The sequence below is a fragment of the Chiloscyllium plagiosum genome, unplaced genomic scaffold (assembly GCF_037043375.1).
Source record: "Chiloscyllium plagiosum isolate Xiang-an unplaced genomic scaffold, Cpla_swu_hap1 HiC_scaffold_7, whole genome shotgun sequence".
Classification (NCBI taxonomy): Eukaryota; Metazoa; Chordata; class Chondrichthyes; order Orectolobiformes; family Hemiscylliidae; genus Chiloscyllium; species Chiloscyllium plagiosum.
In genome coordinates this window covers 117727702-117745196 of record NW_028270145.1, presented here as the reverse complement: position 1 = coordinate 117745196, position 17495 = coordinate 117727702, and the positions used below count along the sequence as shown (strand labels likewise).

The 17495-nt window shown below is 54.3% G+C and overlaps 1 protein-coding gene across 1 annotated transcript in view; it reads right to left on the bottom strand.

Annotated features, from left to right (window-relative positions):
• tns1b (tensin 1b) overlaps positions 1–17495 on the bottom strand; it is an 816333-nt gene that overhangs the window by 159039 nt on the left and 639799 nt on the right. The window contains exon 19 of the mRNA XM_087988578.1: positions 9792–9875. Coding sequence (XP_087844704.1) covers positions 9792–9875 — 84 coding nt within the window. The remainder of the gene's footprint in view (positions 1–9791; positions 9876–17495) is intronic.

Below are 17495 nucleotides of genomic sequence, written 5' to 3'. Positions count from 1 at the left end.
CTCTATCGGGAGCTCTATCCCAGAGGGAATCTCTCTATCGGGATGCCTGTCCCGGGGAAGTCTCTCGATCGGGATCCCTATCCCTGGAGTCTCTCTATCGGGATCCCTATCCCAGGAGTCTCTCTATCGGGATACCTATCCCAGAGGGAGTCTCTCTATCGGGATCCCTATCCCAGAGGGAGTCTCTCTATCGGGATCCCTATTCCTGGAGTCTCTCTATCAGGATCCCTATCCCGGGGGAGTCTCTCTATCGGGATCCCTATCCCGGGAGTCTCTCTATCGGGATCCCTATCCCAGAGGGGGTCTCTCTATCAGGATCCCTATCCCGGGCGAATCTCTCTATCGGGATCCCTATCCCGGGGGTCTCTCTATCGGGATCCCTATCCCAGAGAGAGTCTCTCTATCGGGATCCCTAACCCGGGGGAGTCTCTCTATCGGGATCCCTATCCCAGAGGGAGTCTCTCTATCGGGATCCCTATCCCGGGGGAGTCTCTCTATCGGGATCCCTATCCCAGAGAGAGTCTCTCTATCGGGATCCCTATCCCGGGGGAGTCTCTCTATCGGGATCCCTATCCCAGAGGGAGTCTCTCTATTGGGAGCTCTATCCCAGAGGGAGTCTCTCTATCGGGATCCCTATCCCAGAGGGAGTCTCTCTATCGGGATCCCTATCCCAGAGGGAGTCTCTCTATCGGGATCCCTATCCTGGGGGAGTCTCTCTATCGGGATCCCTATCCCAGAGGGAGTCTCTCTATCGGGATCCCTATCCCAGAGGGAGTGTCTCTATCGGGATCCCTATCCCTGGAGTCTCTCTATCGGGATCTCTATCCCGGGGGTCTCTCTATCAGGATCCCTATCCCGGGGGAGTCTCTCTATCGGGATCCCTATCCCAGAGGGAGCCTCTCTATCGGGATCCCTATCCCGGGAGTCTCTCTATCGGGATCCCTATCCCGGGGGAGTCTCTCTATCGGGATCCCTATCCCAGAGGGAGCCTCTCTATCGGGATCCCTATCCCGGGAGTCTCTCTATCGGGATCCCTATCCCAGAGGGGGTCTCTCTATCAGGATCCCTATCCCGGGCGAATCTCTCTATCGGGATCCCTATCCCGGGGGTCTCTCTATCGGGATCCCTATCCCAGAGGGAGTCTCTCTATCGGGATCCCTATCCCGGGGGAGTCTCTCTATCGGGATCCCTATCCCAGAGGGAGTCTCTCTATCGGGATCCCTATCCCAGTGGGAGTCTTTCTATCGGGATCCCTATCCCAGAGGGAGTCTCTCTATCGGGAGCTCTATCCCAGAGGGAGTCTCTCTATCGGGATGCCTATCCCGGGAAAGTCTCTCTGTCGGGATCCCTATCCCGGGAGTCTCTCTACCGGGATCTCTATCCCGGGAGTCTCTCTATCGGGATCCCAATCCCAGAGGGAGTGTCTCTATCGGGATCCCTATCCCAGAGGGAGTGTCTCTATCGGGATCCCTATCCCTGGAGTCTCTCTATCAGGATCTCTATCCCGGGGGAGTCTCTCTATCGGGATCCCTATCCCAGAGGGAGCCTCTCTATCGGGATCCCTATCCCAGAGGGGGTCTCTCTATCAGGATCCCTATCCCGTGCGAATCTCTCTATCGGGATCCCTATCCCGGGGGTCTCTCTATCGGGATCCCTATCCCAGAGGGAGTCTCTCTATCGGGATCCCTATCCCGGGGGAGTCTTTCTATCGGGATCCCTATCCCAGAGGCAGTCACTCTATCGGGAGCCCTATCCCAGATGGAGTCTCTCTATCGGGATCACTATCCCAGGGAGTCTATCGGGTTCAAGATCCCAGAGGGAGCCTCTCTATCGGGATCGCTTTCCCAGAGGGAGCCTCTCTATCGGGATCCCTATCCCTGGAGTCTCTCTATCGGGATCCCTATCCCAGGGAGTCTCTCTATCGGGATCCCTATCCCTGGAGTCTCTCTATCGGGATCCCTATCCCAGGGAGTCTCTGTATCGGGATCCCTATCCCAGAGGGAGTCTCTCTATCGGGATCACTATCCCAGAGGGAGTCTCTCTATCGGGATCCCTATCCCGGGGGAGTCTCTCTATTGGGATCCCTATCCCTGAGGGAGTCTCTCTATCGGGATCCCTATCCCGGGGGTCTCTCTATCGGGATCCCTATCCCAGAGGGAGTCTCTCTATCGGGATCCCTATCCCGTTGGAGTCTCTCTATTGGGATCCCTATCCCGGGAGTCTCTCTATCGGGTTCCCTATCCCAGAGGGAGTCTCTCTATCGAGAGCTCTATCCCAGAGGGAGTCTCTCTATCGGGATCCCTATCCCGGGGGTCTCTCTATCGGGATCCCTATCCCAGAGGGAGTCTCTCTATCGGGATCCCTATCCCGTTGGAGTCTCTCTATTGGGATCCCTATCCCAGAGGGAGTCTCTCTATCGGGATCCCTATCCTGGGAGTCTCTTTATCGGGATCTCTATCCCGGGAGTCTCTCTATCGGGATCCCTATCCCAGAGGGAGTGTCTCTATCGGGATCCCTATCCTAGAGGGAGTCTCTCCATCGGGATCCCTATCCCGGGGAAGTCTCTCTATCGGGATCCCTATCCCAGAGGGAGTCTCTCTATCGGGATCCCTATCCCAGAGGGAGTGTCTCTATCGGGATCCCTATCCCAGAGGGAGTCTCTCTATCGGGATCCCTATCCCAGAGGGAGTCTCTCTATCGGGATCCCTATCCTGGGGGAGTCTCTCTATCGGGATCCCTATCCCAGAGGGAGTCTCTCTATTGGGAGCTCTATCCCAGAGGGAGTCTCTCTATCGGGATCCCTATCCCAGAGGCAGTCACTCTATCGGGAGCCCTATCCCAGATGGAGTCTCTCTATCGGGATCACTATCCCAGGGAGTCTATCGGGTTCAAGATCCCAGAGGGAGCCTCTCTATCGGGATCGCTTTCCCAGAGGGAGCCTCTCTATCGGGATCCCTATCCCTGGAGTCTCTCTATCGGGATCTCTATCCCGGGAGTCTCTCTATCGGGATCCCTATCCCAGAGGGAGTGTCTCTATCGGGATCCCTATCCCAGAGGGAGAGTCTCTATCGGGAGCCCTATCCCAGAGGGAGTGTCTCTATCGGGATCCCTATCCTGAGGGAGTCTCTCTATCGGGATCCCTATCCCAGAGGGAGTCTCTCTATCGGGATCTCTATCCCACGGGGAATCTCTCTATCGGGATCCCTCTCCTGAGAGTCTCTCTGTCGGGTCCCTATCCCAGAGGGAGTCTCTCTATCGGGATCCCTATCCCAGAGGGAGCCTCTCTATCGGGATCCCTATCCCGGGGAAGTCTCTCTATCGGGATCCCTATCCCAGAGGGAGTCTCTCTATCGGGATCCCTATCCCAGAGGGAGTCTCTCTATCGGGATCCCTATCCCGGTAGTCTCTCTATCGGGTTCCCTATCCCAGAGGGAGTCTCCCTATCGGGAGCTCTATCCCAGAGGGAATCTCTCTATCGGGATGCCTATCCCGGGATCCCTATCCCGGGAGTCTCTCTATCGGGATCTCTATCCCGGGAGTCTCTCTATCGGGATCCCTATCCCAGAGGGAGTGTCTCTATCGGGATCCCTATCCCTGGAGTCTCTCTATCAGGATCCCTATCCCGGGGGAGTCTCTCTATCGGGATCCCTATCCCAGGGAGTCTCTCTATCGGGATCCCTATCCCTGGAGTCTCTCTATCGGAATCCCTATCCCAAGGGAGTCTCTCTATCGGGATCCCTATCCCGGGAGTCTCTCTATCGGGATCCCTATCCCAAGGGAGTCTCTCTATTGGGATCCCTATCTTGGGAGTCTCCCTATCGGGATCGCTATCCCTGGAGTCTCTCTATCGGGTTCCCTATCCCAGAGGGAGTCTCCCTATTGGGATCCCTAACCCAAAGGTAGTCTCCCTATCGGGATCCCTATCCCTGGAGTCTCTCTATCGGGAGCCCTATCCCAGAGGGAGTCTCTCTATCGGGATCGCTATCCCGGGAGTCTCTCTATCGGGATCCCTATCCCAGAGGGAGCCTCTCTATCGGGATCCCTATCCCAGAGGGAGCCTCTCTATCGGGAGCCCTATCCCAGATGGAGTCTCTCTATCGGGATCACTATCCCAGGGAGTCTATCGGGATCCATATCCCAGAGGGAGCCTCTCTATCGGGATCGCTATCCCAGAGGGAGCCTCTCTATCGGGATCCCTATCCCTGGAGTCTCTCTATCGGGATCCCTATCCCAGGAGTCTCTCTATCGGGATCCCTATCCCAGGGAGTCTCTCGATCGGGATCCCTATCCCTGGAGTCTCTCTATCGGGATCCCTATCCCAGGAGTCTCTCTATCGGGATACCTATCCCAGAGGGAGTCTCTCTATCGGGATCCCTATCCCAGAGGGAGTCTCTCTATCGGGATCCCTATCCCGGGAGTCTCTCTATCGGGTTCCCTATCCCAGAGGGAGTCTCTCTATCGGGAGCTCTATCCCAGAGGGAATCTCTCTATCGGGATGCCTGTCCCGGGGAAGTCTCTTGATCGGGATCCCTATCCCTGGAGTCTCTCTATCGGGATCCCTATCCCAGGAGTCTCTCTATCGGGATACCTATCCCAGAGGGAGTCTCTCTATCGGGATCCCTATCCCAGAGGGAGTCTCTCTATCGGGATCCCTATTCCTGGAGTCTCTCTATCAGGATCCCTATCCCGGGGGAGTCTCTCTATCGGGATCCCTATCCCGGGAGTCTCTCTATCGGGATCCCTATCCCAGAGGGGGTCTCTCTATCAGGATCCCTATCCCGGGCGAATCTCTCTATCGGGATCCCTATCCCGGGGGTCTCTCTATCGGGATCCCTATCCCAGAGAGAGTCTCTCTATCGGGATCCCTAACCCGGGGGAGTCTCTCTATCGGGATCCCTATCCCAGAGGGAGTCTCTCTATCGGGATCCCTATCCCGGGGGAGTCTCTCTATCGGGATCCCTATCCCAGAGAGAGTCTCTCTATCGGGATCCCTAACCCGGGGGAGTCTCTCTATCGGGATCCCTATCCCAGAGGGAGTCTCTCTATTGGGAGCTCTATCCCAGAGGGAGTCTCTCTATCGGGATCCCTATCCCAGAGGGAGTCTCTCTATCGGGATCCCTATCCCAGAGGGAGTCTCTCTATCGGGATCCCTATCCTGGGGGAGTCTCTCTATCGGGATCCCTATCCCAGAGGGAGTCTCTCTATTGGGAGCTCTATCCCAGAGGGAGTCTCTCTATCGGGATCCCTATCCCAGAGGGAGTCTCTCTATCGGGATCCCTATCCCGGTAGTCTCTCTATCGGGTTCCCTATCCCAGAGGGAGTCTCCCTATCGGGAGCTCTATCCCAGAGGGAATCTCTCTATCGGGATGCCTATCCCGGGATCCCTATCCCGGGAGTCTCTCTATCGGGATCTCTATCCCGGGAGTCTCTCTATCGGGATCCCTATCCCAGAGGGAGTGTCTCTATCGGGATCCCTATCCCTGGAGTCTCTCTATCAGGATCCCTATCCCGGGGGAGTCTCTCTATCGGGATCCCTATCCCAGGGAGTCTCTCTATCGGGATCCCTATCCCTGGAGTCTCTCTATCGGAATCCCTATCCCAAGGGAGTCTCTCTATCGGGATCCCTATCCCGGGAGTCTCTCTATCGGGATCCCTATCCCAAGGGAGTCTCTCTATTGGGATCCCTATCTTGGGAGTCTCCCTATCGGGATCGCTATCCCTGGAGTCTCTCTATCGGGTTCCCTATCCCAGAGGGAGTCTCCCTATTGGGATCCCTAACCCAAAGGTAGTCTCCCTATCGGGATCCCTATCCCTGGAGTCTCTCTATCGGGAGCCCTATCCCAGAGGGAGTCTCTCTATCGGGATCGCTATCCCGGGAGTCTCTCTATCGGGATCCCTATCCCAGAGGGAGCCTCTCTATCGGGATCCCTATCCCAGAGGGAGCCTCTCTATCGGGAGCCCTATCCCAGATGGAGTCTCTCTATCGGGATCACTATCCCAGGGAGTCTATCGGGATCCATATCCCAGAGGGAGCCTCTCTATCGGGATCGCTATCCCAGAGGGAGCCTCTCTATCGGGATCCCTATCCCTGGAGTCTCTCTATCGGGATCCCTATCCCAGGAGTCTCTCTATCGGGATCCCTATCCCAGGGAGTCTCTCGATCGGGATCCCTATCCCTGGAGTCTCTCTATCGGGATCCCTATCCCAGGAGTCTCTCTATCGGGATACCTATCCCAGAGGGAGTCTCTCTATCGGGATCCCTATCCCAGAGGGAGTCTCTCTATCGGGATCCCTATCCCGGGAGTCTCTCTATCGGGTTCCCTATCCCAGAGGGAGTCTCTCTATCGGGAGCTCTATCCCAGAGGGAATCTCTCTATCGGGATGCCTGTCCCGGGGAAGTCTCTCGATCGGGATCCCTATCCCTGGAGTCTCTCTATCGGGATCCCTATCCCAGGAGTCTCTCTATCGGGATACCTATCCCAGAGGGAGTCTCTCTATCGGGATCCCTATCCCAGAGGGAGTCTCTCTATCGGGATCCCTATTCCTGGAGTCTCTCTATCAGGATCCCTATCCCGGGGGAGTCTCTCTATCGGGATCCCTATCCCGGGAGTCTCTCTATCGGGATCCCTATCCCAGAGGGGGTCTCTCTATCAGGATCCCTATCCCGGGCGAATCTCTCTATCGGGATCCCTATCCCGGGGGTCTCTCTATCGGGATCCCTATCCCAGAGAGAGTCTCTCTATCGGGATCCCTAACCCGGGGGAGTCTCTCTATCGGGATCCCTATCCCAGAGGGAGTCTCTCTATCGGGATCCCTATCCCGGGGGAGTCTCTCTATCGGGATCCCTATCCCAGAGAGAGTCTCTCTATCGGGATCCCTATCCCGGGGGAGTCTCTCTATCGGGATCCCTATCCCAGAGGGAGTCTCTCTATTGGGAGCTCTATCCCAGAGGGAGTCTCTCTATCGGGATCCCTATCCCAGAGGGAGTCTCTCTATCGGGATCCCTATCCCAGAGGGAGTCTCTCTATCGGGATCCCTATCCTGGGGGAGTCTCTCTATCGGGATCCCTATCCCAGAGGGAGTCTCTCTATCGGGATCCCTATCCCAGAGGGAGTGTCTCTATCGGGATCCCTATCCCTGGAGTCTCTCTATCGGGATCTCTATCCCGGGGGTCTCTCTATCAGGATCCCTATCCCGGGGGAGTCTCTCTATCGGGATCCCTATCCCAGAGGGAGCCTCTCTATCGGGATCCCTATCCCGGGAGTCTCTCTATCGGGATCCCTATCCCGGGGGAGTCTCTCTATCGGGATCCCTATCCCAGAGGGAGCCTCTCTATCGGGATCCCTATCCCGGGAGTCTCTCTATCGGGATCCCTATCCCAGAGGGGGTCTCTCTATCAGGATCCCTATCCCGGGCGAATCTCTCTATCGGGATCCCTATCCCGGGGGTCTCTCTATCGGGATCCCTATCCCAGAGGGAGTCTCTCTATCGGGATCCCTATCCCGGGGGAGTCTCTCTATCGGGATCCCTATCCCAGAGGGAGTCTCTCTATCGGGATCCCTATCCCAGTGGGAGTCTTTCTATCGGGATCCCTATCCCAGAGGGAGTCTCTCTATCGGGAGCTCTATCCCAGAGGGAGTCTCTCTATCGGGATGCCTATCCCGGGAAAGTCTCTCTGTCGGGATCCCTATCCCGGGAGTCTCTCTACCGGGATCTCTATCCCGGGAGTCTCTCTATCGGGATCCCAATCCCAGAGGGAGTGTCTCTATCGGGATCCCTATCCCAGAGGGAGTGTCTCTATCGGGATCCCTATCCCTGGAGTCTCTCTATCAGGATCTCTATCCCGGGGGAGTCTCTCTATCGGGATCCCTATCCCAGAGGGAGCCTCTCTATCGGGATCCCTATCCCAGAGGGGGTCTCTCTATCAGGATCCCTATCCCGTGCGAATCTCTCTATCGGGATCCCTATCCCGGGGGTCTCTCTATCGGGATCCCTATCCCAGAGGGAGTCTCTCTATCGGGATCCCTATCCCGGGGGAGTCTTTCTATCGGGATCCCTATCCCAGAGGCAGTCACTCTATCGGGAGCCCTATCCCAGATGGAGTCTCTCTATCGGGATCACTATCCCAGGGAGTCTATCGGGTTCAAGATCCCAGAGGGAGCCTCTCTATCGGGATCGCTTTCCCAGAGGGAGCCTCTCTATCGGGATCCCTATCCCTGGAGTCTCTCTATCGGGATCCCTATCCCAGGGAGTCTCTCTATCGGGATCCCTATCCCTGGAGTCTCTCTATCGGGATCCCTATCCCAGGGAGTCTCTGTATCGGGATCCCTATCCCAGAGGGAGTCTCTCTATCGGGATCACTATCCCAGAGGGAGTCTCTCTATCGGGATCCCTATCCCGGGGGAGTCTCTCTATTGGGATCCCTATCCCTGAGGGAGTCTCTCTATCGGGATCCCTATCCCGGGGGTCTCTCTATCGGGATCCCTATCCCAGAGGGAGTCTCTCTATCGGGATCCCTATCCCGTTGGAGTCTCTCTATTGGGATCCCTATCCCGGGAGTCTCTCTATCGGGTTCCCTATCCCAGAGGGAGTCTCTCTATCGAGAGCTCTATCCCAGAGGGAGTCTCTCTATCGGGATCCCTATCCCGGGGGTCTCTCTATCGGGATCCCTATCCCAGAGGGAGTCTCTCTATCGGGATCCCTATCCCGTTGGAGTCTCTCTATTGGGATCCCTATCCCAGAGGGAGTCTCTCTATCGGGATCCCTATCCTGGGAGTCTCTTTATCGGGATCTCTATCCCGGGAGTCTCTCTATCGGGATCCCTATCCCAGAGGGAGTGTCTCTATCGGGATCCCTATCCTAGAGGGAGTCTCTCCATCGGGATCCCTATCCTGAGGGAGTCTCTCTATCGGGATCCCTATCCCAAGGGAGTCTCTCTATTGGGATCCCTATCCTGGGAGTCTCCCTATCGGGATCGCTATCCCTGGAGTCTCTCTATTGGGATCGCTATCCCGGGATTCTTTCTATCGGGATCCCTATCCCAGAGGGAGCCTCTCTATCGGGATCCCTATCCCTGGAGTCTCTCTATTGGGATCCCTATCCCAGGAGTCTCTCTATCGGGATCCCTATCCCAGGGAGTGTCTCTATCGGGATCCCTATCCCTGGAGTCTCTCTATCGGGATCCCTATCCCAGGAGTCTCTTTTTAACGGGAGCCCAATCCCAGGGGAGTCTCTCTATCGGGATCCCTATCCCGGGATTCTTTCTATCGGGATCCCTATCCCAGAGGGAGCCTCTCTATCGGGATCCCTATCCCTGGAGTCTCTCTATTGGGATCCCTATCCCAGGAGTCTCTCTATCGGGATCCCTATCCCAGGGAGTGTCTCTATCGGGATCCCTATCCCTGGAGTCTCTCTATCGGGATCCCTATCCCAGGAGTCTCTTTTTAACGGGAGCCCAATCCCAGGGGAGTCTCTCTATCGGGATCCCTATCCCAGGGGGAGTCTCTCTATCGGGATCCCTATCCCAGGGAGTCTATCCCGGGGTGTGTGTGTCCATCCAGTTCCCTCTGTAGGTTTTCCTGTTCTGCAGGAATCTCGATGAGAGCCATGGGGATGGTCTGTTGTCCTCAGGAATGGCCTGGTATCTCCCACACAAACTGTCTGTGAGAGCCACCTGAAGGTCTCACCAGGAGGTGGGTAAATCATAAACACAACATGCATCCGCAGAGGCCCATCATCGCAGCAGGAAACAGGAGCATGCACAAATAAAAACCGGCAAAGCAGGAACAAACCGGAAAAGGTGTGAGATCTCTGACGCTGGAAAGATGGAGAAAGGTTGAGGCTGTGACTAATTCCCCGGATTCGAGCGTTGTATTCTGGAGGGAAGGAATGAAAGGGAGAGGTTGCATGATGGAGAGCAGAGAAGAGACAGACATGTGAAGCACAGGGAGAAAAGGCAATGAAAATGGAAGGTACATGCAAACAGACCAGGGTCAGGACATCAGCTCCCTCAGTACCCTCCCTGCACAATTACTACTGTCGCTCAGTCCTCTCTCTGTCTCTCTCTCGGTCTGTCTGTCTCTCTCTCCGGGAGATATCTGTACACTGACTGGTGTCTGTCAGTCCCCTCTCTCTCTCTCAGGGAGATATCTGTACACTGACTGGTGTCTCTGAGTCCCCTCTCTCTCTCTGAGGGAGATATCTGTACACTGTCTGGTGTCTCTCAGTCCTCTCTCTCTCCGGGAGATATCTGTACACTGACTGGTGTCTCTCAGTCCTCTCTCTCTCCGGGAGATATCTGTACACTGACTGGTGTCTCTCAGTCCCCTCTCTCTCTCAGGGAGATATCTGTACACTAACTGGTGTCTCTCAGTCCCCTCTCTCTCTCTCAGGGAGATATCTGTACACTGACTGGTGTCTCTCAGTCCCCTCTCTCTCTCTCAGGGAGATATCTGTACACTGACTGGTGTCTCTCAGTCCCCTCTCTCTCTCAGGGAGATATCTGTACACTAACTGGTGTCTCTCAGTCCCCTCTCTCTCTCTCAGGGAGATATCTGTACACTGACTGGTGTCTCTCAGTCCCCCCTCTCTCTCTCTCAGGGAGATATCTGTACACTGACTGGTGTCTCTCAGTCCCCCCTCTGTCTCTCAGAGAGATATCTGTACACTGACTGGTGTCTCTCAGTCCACCCTCTTTCTCTCAGGGAGATATCTGTACACTGACTGGTGTCTCTCAGTCCCCTCTCTCTCTCTCAGGGAGATATCTCTTCACTGACTGGTGTCTCTCAGTCTTCCACTTCCCGATCCTCCGCCCTTGAACCCCGCCCCTCCAACCGCCACCAGGACAGAACCCCACTGGTCCTCACCTACCACCCCACTAACCTCCATATACAGCGCATCATCCGCCGCCATTTCCGCCACCTCCAAACGGACCCCACCTCCAAGGATATATTTCCCTCCCCTCCCCTATCAGCGTTCCGTAAAGACCACTCCCTCCGTGACTCCCTCGTCAGATCCACACCCCCCATCAACCCAACCTCCACTCCCAGCACCTTCCCCTGTAACCGCAGGAGGTGCAAGACTTGCGCCCACACCTCCCCCCTCACCTCCCTCCAAGACCCCAAAGGAAACTTCCATATCCGCCACAGATTCACCTGCACCTCCACACACATCATCTATTGCATCCTTTGCACCCGATGTGGCCTCCTCTATATTGGGGAGACGGGCCGCCTACTTGCGGAGCGTTTCAGGGAACACCTCTGGGACACCCGAACCAACCAACCCAACCACCCTGTAGCTCAACATTTCAATTCCTCCTCCCACTCCACCAAGGATATGCAGGTCTTTGGACTCCTCCATCGTCAGACCACAGCGAAACGACGGTTGGAGGAAGAACGCCTCATCTTCCGCCTAGGAACCCTCCAACCACAAGGGATGAACTTGGATTTCACCAGTTTCCTCATTTCCCCTCCCCCCCCACCTTGTCTCAGTCAAATCCATCAAATTCAGCACCGCCTTCCTAACCTGAGATCTTCTTCCTGGCCTCTCCGCCCCCACCCCAGTCTGACCTATCACCCTCACCTTGACCTCCTTCCACCTATCACATTTCCGACGCCCCTCCCCCAAGTCCCTCCTCCCTACCTTTTATCTTAGCCTGCTGGACCAACTTTCCTCATTCCTGAAGAAGGGCTAATGCCCAAAACGTCGATTCTCCTGTTCCCTAGATGCTGCCTGGCCTGCTGCGCTTTTCCAGCAACACATTTCCGTCTCTCAGTCCCCCCTCTCCCTCTCTCTCTCAGGGAGATATCTGTACACTGACTGGTGTCTCTCAGTCTCCCCTCTCTCTCTCAGGGAGATATCTGTACACTGACTGGTGTCCCTCAGTCCCCTCTCTCTCCCTCTCAGGGAGATATCTGTACACTGACTGCTGTCTCTCAGTCCCCTGTCTCTCTCTCAGGGAGATATCTGTACACTAACTGGTGTCTCTCAGTGCCCTATCTCTCTCAGGGAGATATCTGTACACTGATTGGTGTTTCTCAGTCCCCTCTCTCTCTCTCAGGGAGATATCTGTACACTGATTGGTGTCTCTCATTCCCTCTTTCTCTCAGGAAGATATCTGTTCACTGACTGGTGTCTCTCAGTCCCCTCTCTCTCTCAGGGAGATATCTGTACACTGACTGGTGTCTCTCAGTCCCCTATCTCTCTCTCAGGGAGATATCTGTACACTGACTGGTGTCTCTCAGTCCCCCCCCCCCCCCCCCTCTCTCAGGGAGATATCTGTACACTGACTGGTGTCTCTCAGTCCCCCCTCTCTCTCTCAGGGAGATATCTGTACACTGACTGGTGTCTCTGAGTCCCCTCTCTCTCTCTCAGGGAGATATTTGTACACTGACTGGTGTCTCTCAGTCCCCTCTCTCTCTCTCAGGGAGATATCTGTACACTGACTGGTGTCTCTCAGTCCCCTCTCTCTCTCTCAGGGAGATATCTGTACACTGACTGGTGTCTCTCAGTCCCCTCTCTCTCTCTCTCTCAGGGAGATATCTGTACACTGACTGGTGTCTCTCAGTCCCCTCTCTCTCAGGGAGATATCTGTACACTGACTGGTGTCTCTCAGTCCCCTCTCTCTCTCTCAGGGAGATATCTGTACACTGACTGGTGTCTCTCAGTCCCCTCTCTCTCTCAGGGAGATATCTGTACACTGACTGGTGTCTCTCAGTCCCCTCTCTCTCTCTCAGGGAGATATCTGTACACTGACTGGTGTCTCTCAGTCCCCTCTCTCTCTCTCAGGGAGATATCTGTACACTGACTGGTGTCTCTCAGTCCCCTCTCTCTCTCTCCGGGAGATATCTGTACACTGACTGGTGTCTCTCAGTCCCCTCTCTCTCTCTCAGGGAGATATCTGTACACTGACTGGTGTCTCTCAGTCCCCTCTCTCTCTCTCCGGGAGATATCTGTACACTGACTGGTGTCTCTCAGTCCCCTATCTCTCACTCAGGGAGATATCTGTACACTGACTGGTGTCTCTCAGTCCCCTCTCTCTCTCTCAGGGAGATATCTGTACACTGACTGGTGTCTCTCAGTCCTCTCTCTCTCAGGGAGATATCTGTACACTGACTGGTGTCTCTCAGTCCCCTCTCTCTCTCTCTCAGGGAGATATCTGTACACTGACTGGTGTCTCTCAGTCCCCCCTCTCTCTCTCTCAGGGAGATATCTGTACACTGACTGGTGTCTCTCAGTCCCCCCTCTCTCTCTCTCAGGGAGATATCTGTACACTGACTGGTGTCTCTCAGTCCCCTCTCTCTCTCTCAGGGAGATATCTGTACACTGACTGGTGTCTCTCAGTCCCCTCTCTCTCTCAGGGAGATATCTGTACACTGACTGGTGTCTCTCAGTCCCCTCTCTCTCTCAGGGAGATATCTGTACACTGACTGGTGTCTCTCAGTCCCCCCTCTCTCTCTCTCAGGGAGATATCTGTACACTGACTGGTGTCTCTCAGTCCCCCCTCTCTCTCTCTCAGGGAGATATCTGTACACTGACTGGTGTCTCTCAGTCCCCTCTCTCTCTCTCAGGGTGATATCTGTACACTGACTGGTGTCTCTCAGTCCCCCCTCTCTCTCTCTCAGGGAGATATCTGTACACTGACTGGTGTCTCTCAGTCCCCCCTCTCTCTCTCTCAGGGAGATATCTGTACACTGACTGGTGTCTCTCAGTCCCCTCTCTCTCTCTCCGGGAGATATCTGTACACTGACTGGTGTCTCTCAGTCCCCTCTCTCTCTCAGGGAGATATCTGTACACTGACTGGTGTCTCTCAGTCCCCTCTCTCTCTCAGGGAGATATCTGTACACTGACTGGTGTCTCTCAGTCCCCTCTCTCTCAGGGAGATATCTGTACACTGACTGGTGTCTCTCAGTCCCCTCTCTCTCTCAGGGAGATATCTGTACACTGACTGGTGTCTCTCAGTCCCCTCTCTCTCTCTCAGGGAGATATCTGTACACTGACTGGTGTCTCTCAGTCCCCCCTCTCTCTCAGGGAGATATCTGTACACTGACTGGTGTCTCTCAGTCCCCTCTCTCTCTCTCAGGGAGATATCTGTACACTGACTGGTGTCTCTCAGTCCCCTCTCTCTCTCTCCGGGAGATATCTGTACACTGACTGGTGTCTCTCAGTCCCCTCTCTCTCTCTCAGGGAGATATCTGTACACTGACTGGTGTCTCTCAGTCCCCTCTCTCTCTCTCCGGGAGATATCTGTACACTGACTGGTGTCTCTCAGTCCCCTCTCTCTCTCTCAGGGAGATATCTGTACACTGACTGGTGTCTCTCTATCCCTCTCTCTCAGTGAGATATCTGTACACTGACTGGTGTCTCTCTATCCCTCTCTCCCTCAGTGAGATATCTGTACACTGACTGGTGTCTCTCAGTCCCCTCTCTCTCTCTCAGGGAGATATCTGTACACTGACTGGTGTCTCTCAGTCCCCTCTCTCTCTCTCAGGGAAATATCTGTACACTGACTGGTGTCTCTCAGTCCCCCCTCTCTCAGGGAGATATCTGTACACTGACTGGTGTCTCTCAGTCCCCTCTCTCTCTCTCAGGGAAATATCTGTACACTGACTGGTGTCTCTCAGTCCCCTCTCTCTCTCTCAGGGAAATATCTGTACACTGACTGGTGTCTCTCAGTCCCCCCTCTCTCTCAGGGAGATATCTGTACACTGACTGGTGTCTCTCAGTCCTCTCTCTCTCTCAGGGAGATATCTGTGCAGTGTCTGGTGCCTCTCACTTTTTGACCTTCCACAGCTGGTCGGATGTAGCGCTGATATTAAAAATTTAATGGAAAATGGTGAACCGCAGAAATGTGAAGAGAGCGAAGTTAGAAAAAAGCTGATTTCAGCACCGAAGAGAGAGGAGTGGGTGTGGGAACACCATTCAGAGGAACAGGAAGTGGCCATTAACTCCATTGGACTAACACACCATTCAGTTAGATCACATTCCTGTGTAACGGAACTCCATTGCACACCTTTCCCAGGTCTTTGTATACCTTTGGCGAACAAATCTAACCTTAAAATTAAAATGATAAATTGATTACAGGAGCAAGGAGAGGGTAAGGTGGGGGCTGGAGGGATGCGTGAGGGTGCAAGAGAGAATCAGAGAGTGAATGGAAAAGCAGGGAGGTGTAGGTGGTTAGAGAGAGGGGTGAGAGGAGTCGAGGGAGTGGTGTGGTGTGAGGGGGAGATGGTAGGAAGGTCGAAGAGGAGGGAAGGGCAGAGGGAAATATTAGGTCGGCAGGAGAATGGGGAAGTGATATCAGCAGGAGGTAATGATTGGGATAAGGACAGTGAATGTACACTCTACTCTTCGCATTCGGACAACATGACCATCAGTGGGAAGGCACATGATGAGACTGACACACAGAGTCTGCAGAGGGATACAGACGGGTGAAGCGAGTAGACAGCAACTCAGCAGACGGAATTCAATGTGAGAAAATGTCAGGTTACACACTTTGGCAGGAAGAACAGAGGGGCTGAATATTACTTTCAGTTCAGAAAGCAGTAACACAACGGATTTGGGAGTTTCTGTCCATGATTCACAACATGCTGCTACCCAAATTCAGTGGGAAATAGGTAAGACAAATGGAACCCTGGTCTTTATTCCAAAGGGGATGGAGAATAAAAGTCAAGAGGTTTTGCTAAAACTATACAAGGCCATAGTGAGACCCCAGCTGGAATACTAAGAAGAGGTTTGTGGTCCCCTTATCTAAGGAAAGACAGACTGCCATTGGGGGCAGTCCAGAGAAGGTTCACTCGGCTGATCCCGGGGATGGTGGGACTGTCTCATGAGGAGAGGGTGAGTAGGTTGGGCCTCTACTCAATGGGGGTTCAGAGAATGAGAGATGTACAATATTCTTAGGAGACTTAACAGGGAAGATGTGGAGAGATTGTTTCCCCCTGTGGGAGAGTTTAGGGCCAGAGGGACATCATCTCAGAGTAAGGGGTCACCCATTGAAGACAGAGATGGGGAGGGATTCCTTCTCTCCAAAGGCTGTTGAGGCTGGGTCATTCAGGATATTCAAGACTGAGAGAGACGGATATTTAATCAGGAAGGGAACAGAGGGTTAAGGGGAAAGGCAGCGGAGTGGGGTTGAGGGTGGTCAGATCAGCCATGACCTCAGGGAATGGCAGAGCAGACTCGATGGGCTGAATGGCCTACTCCTGCTCCTACATCTCCTGCTGTTAAATTCCCCTTTGAAAATGCTGTGCCCATATACTCCAGATTTAAGTACAAAGCTACCAAAGAGCAGCTGAATACACAGCCTGACACAGATGAAACTGCGTGGACACCACACCCGAATGAAATCCTGAAATACTCGATCTCCATCGAGTTAGTATTTGGGCGAGTTGGACTGTCTTCAACACTTCCCTGTCAGTCGCATCTGATCAGCTGAGCGAGCTGTCGAGACGTTGTACTGAGTCAATGCCCATTTGACACTCCAGACCCTCACAAGTGAGCCTGGACTGCGAGGACCAACAGCTATCAGACTGCAGGGGCATCACATCTGTATCTAATCCTGAGTAATAATCAGGGCACACTTACACTCCTGGTTATTCAAGTATTGTTGTCTCCATCAGACTGACTGATCCAGGTGGAATGACCCCATCCTGCTCCACCCTCTCACAATCCCACTCACCCACCCTCCCGGAGTCCTACCTGACCTGCCCCCATTCCCCACACTCCCATCTATTTACCTTCCTCCAAGAACCCTCAATCCCCACTTTTCTCCTATTTCCCTCAATCTAACGCTATCCTGGGCGGCACAGTGACTCAGTGGTTAGCACTGCTGCCTCACGGCGTCAGGGACCCGGGTTCAATTCCCACCTCGGGTGACTGTCTGTGTAGGAGTTTGCACGTTCTCCCCGTGTCTGCGTGGGTTTCCTCCCACAGTCCAAAGATGTGCAGGTTAGCATGGATCGGTCATGGGAAATTACCAGTCGTGCCCAGGAATGTGCAGATTAGGTGGGATAGCCATAGGAAAAGCAGAGATATAGGGTAGAGGGTTATGTCTGAGTGGGATACTTTTGAGAGGATTGGTGTGGACTTGATGGGCTGAATGGCCTGCTCCCACATGGTAGGGTTTCTATGATTGATGCTTCAATCCCACCCGACCAATTCCCTGCTGCCCACCCTCCCTGAGGTGGTTATGCCACACAGACCCCCACGCTCACATCCTCAGTTTGTTCCCTGAGATCGGAAGCAAGTCCCCACGTTCGGAGTATTGTGCGCAGTTTAGGGCCCTGTATCTCAGGAAGGATGTACTGGCCCCTGGAGCGGGGTGAGAGGAGGGTCATGAGAATGGTCCCGGGAATGAAAGGCTTAACAGATCAGGAATGTTTGAGGATTCAGGGTCCAGACTCGATAGAGTTTAGAAGGATGAGGGGGGACCTAATTAAAACATAGAGAATACTGAATGGCCTGGACAGAGTGGATAAAAACAATGACTGCAGATG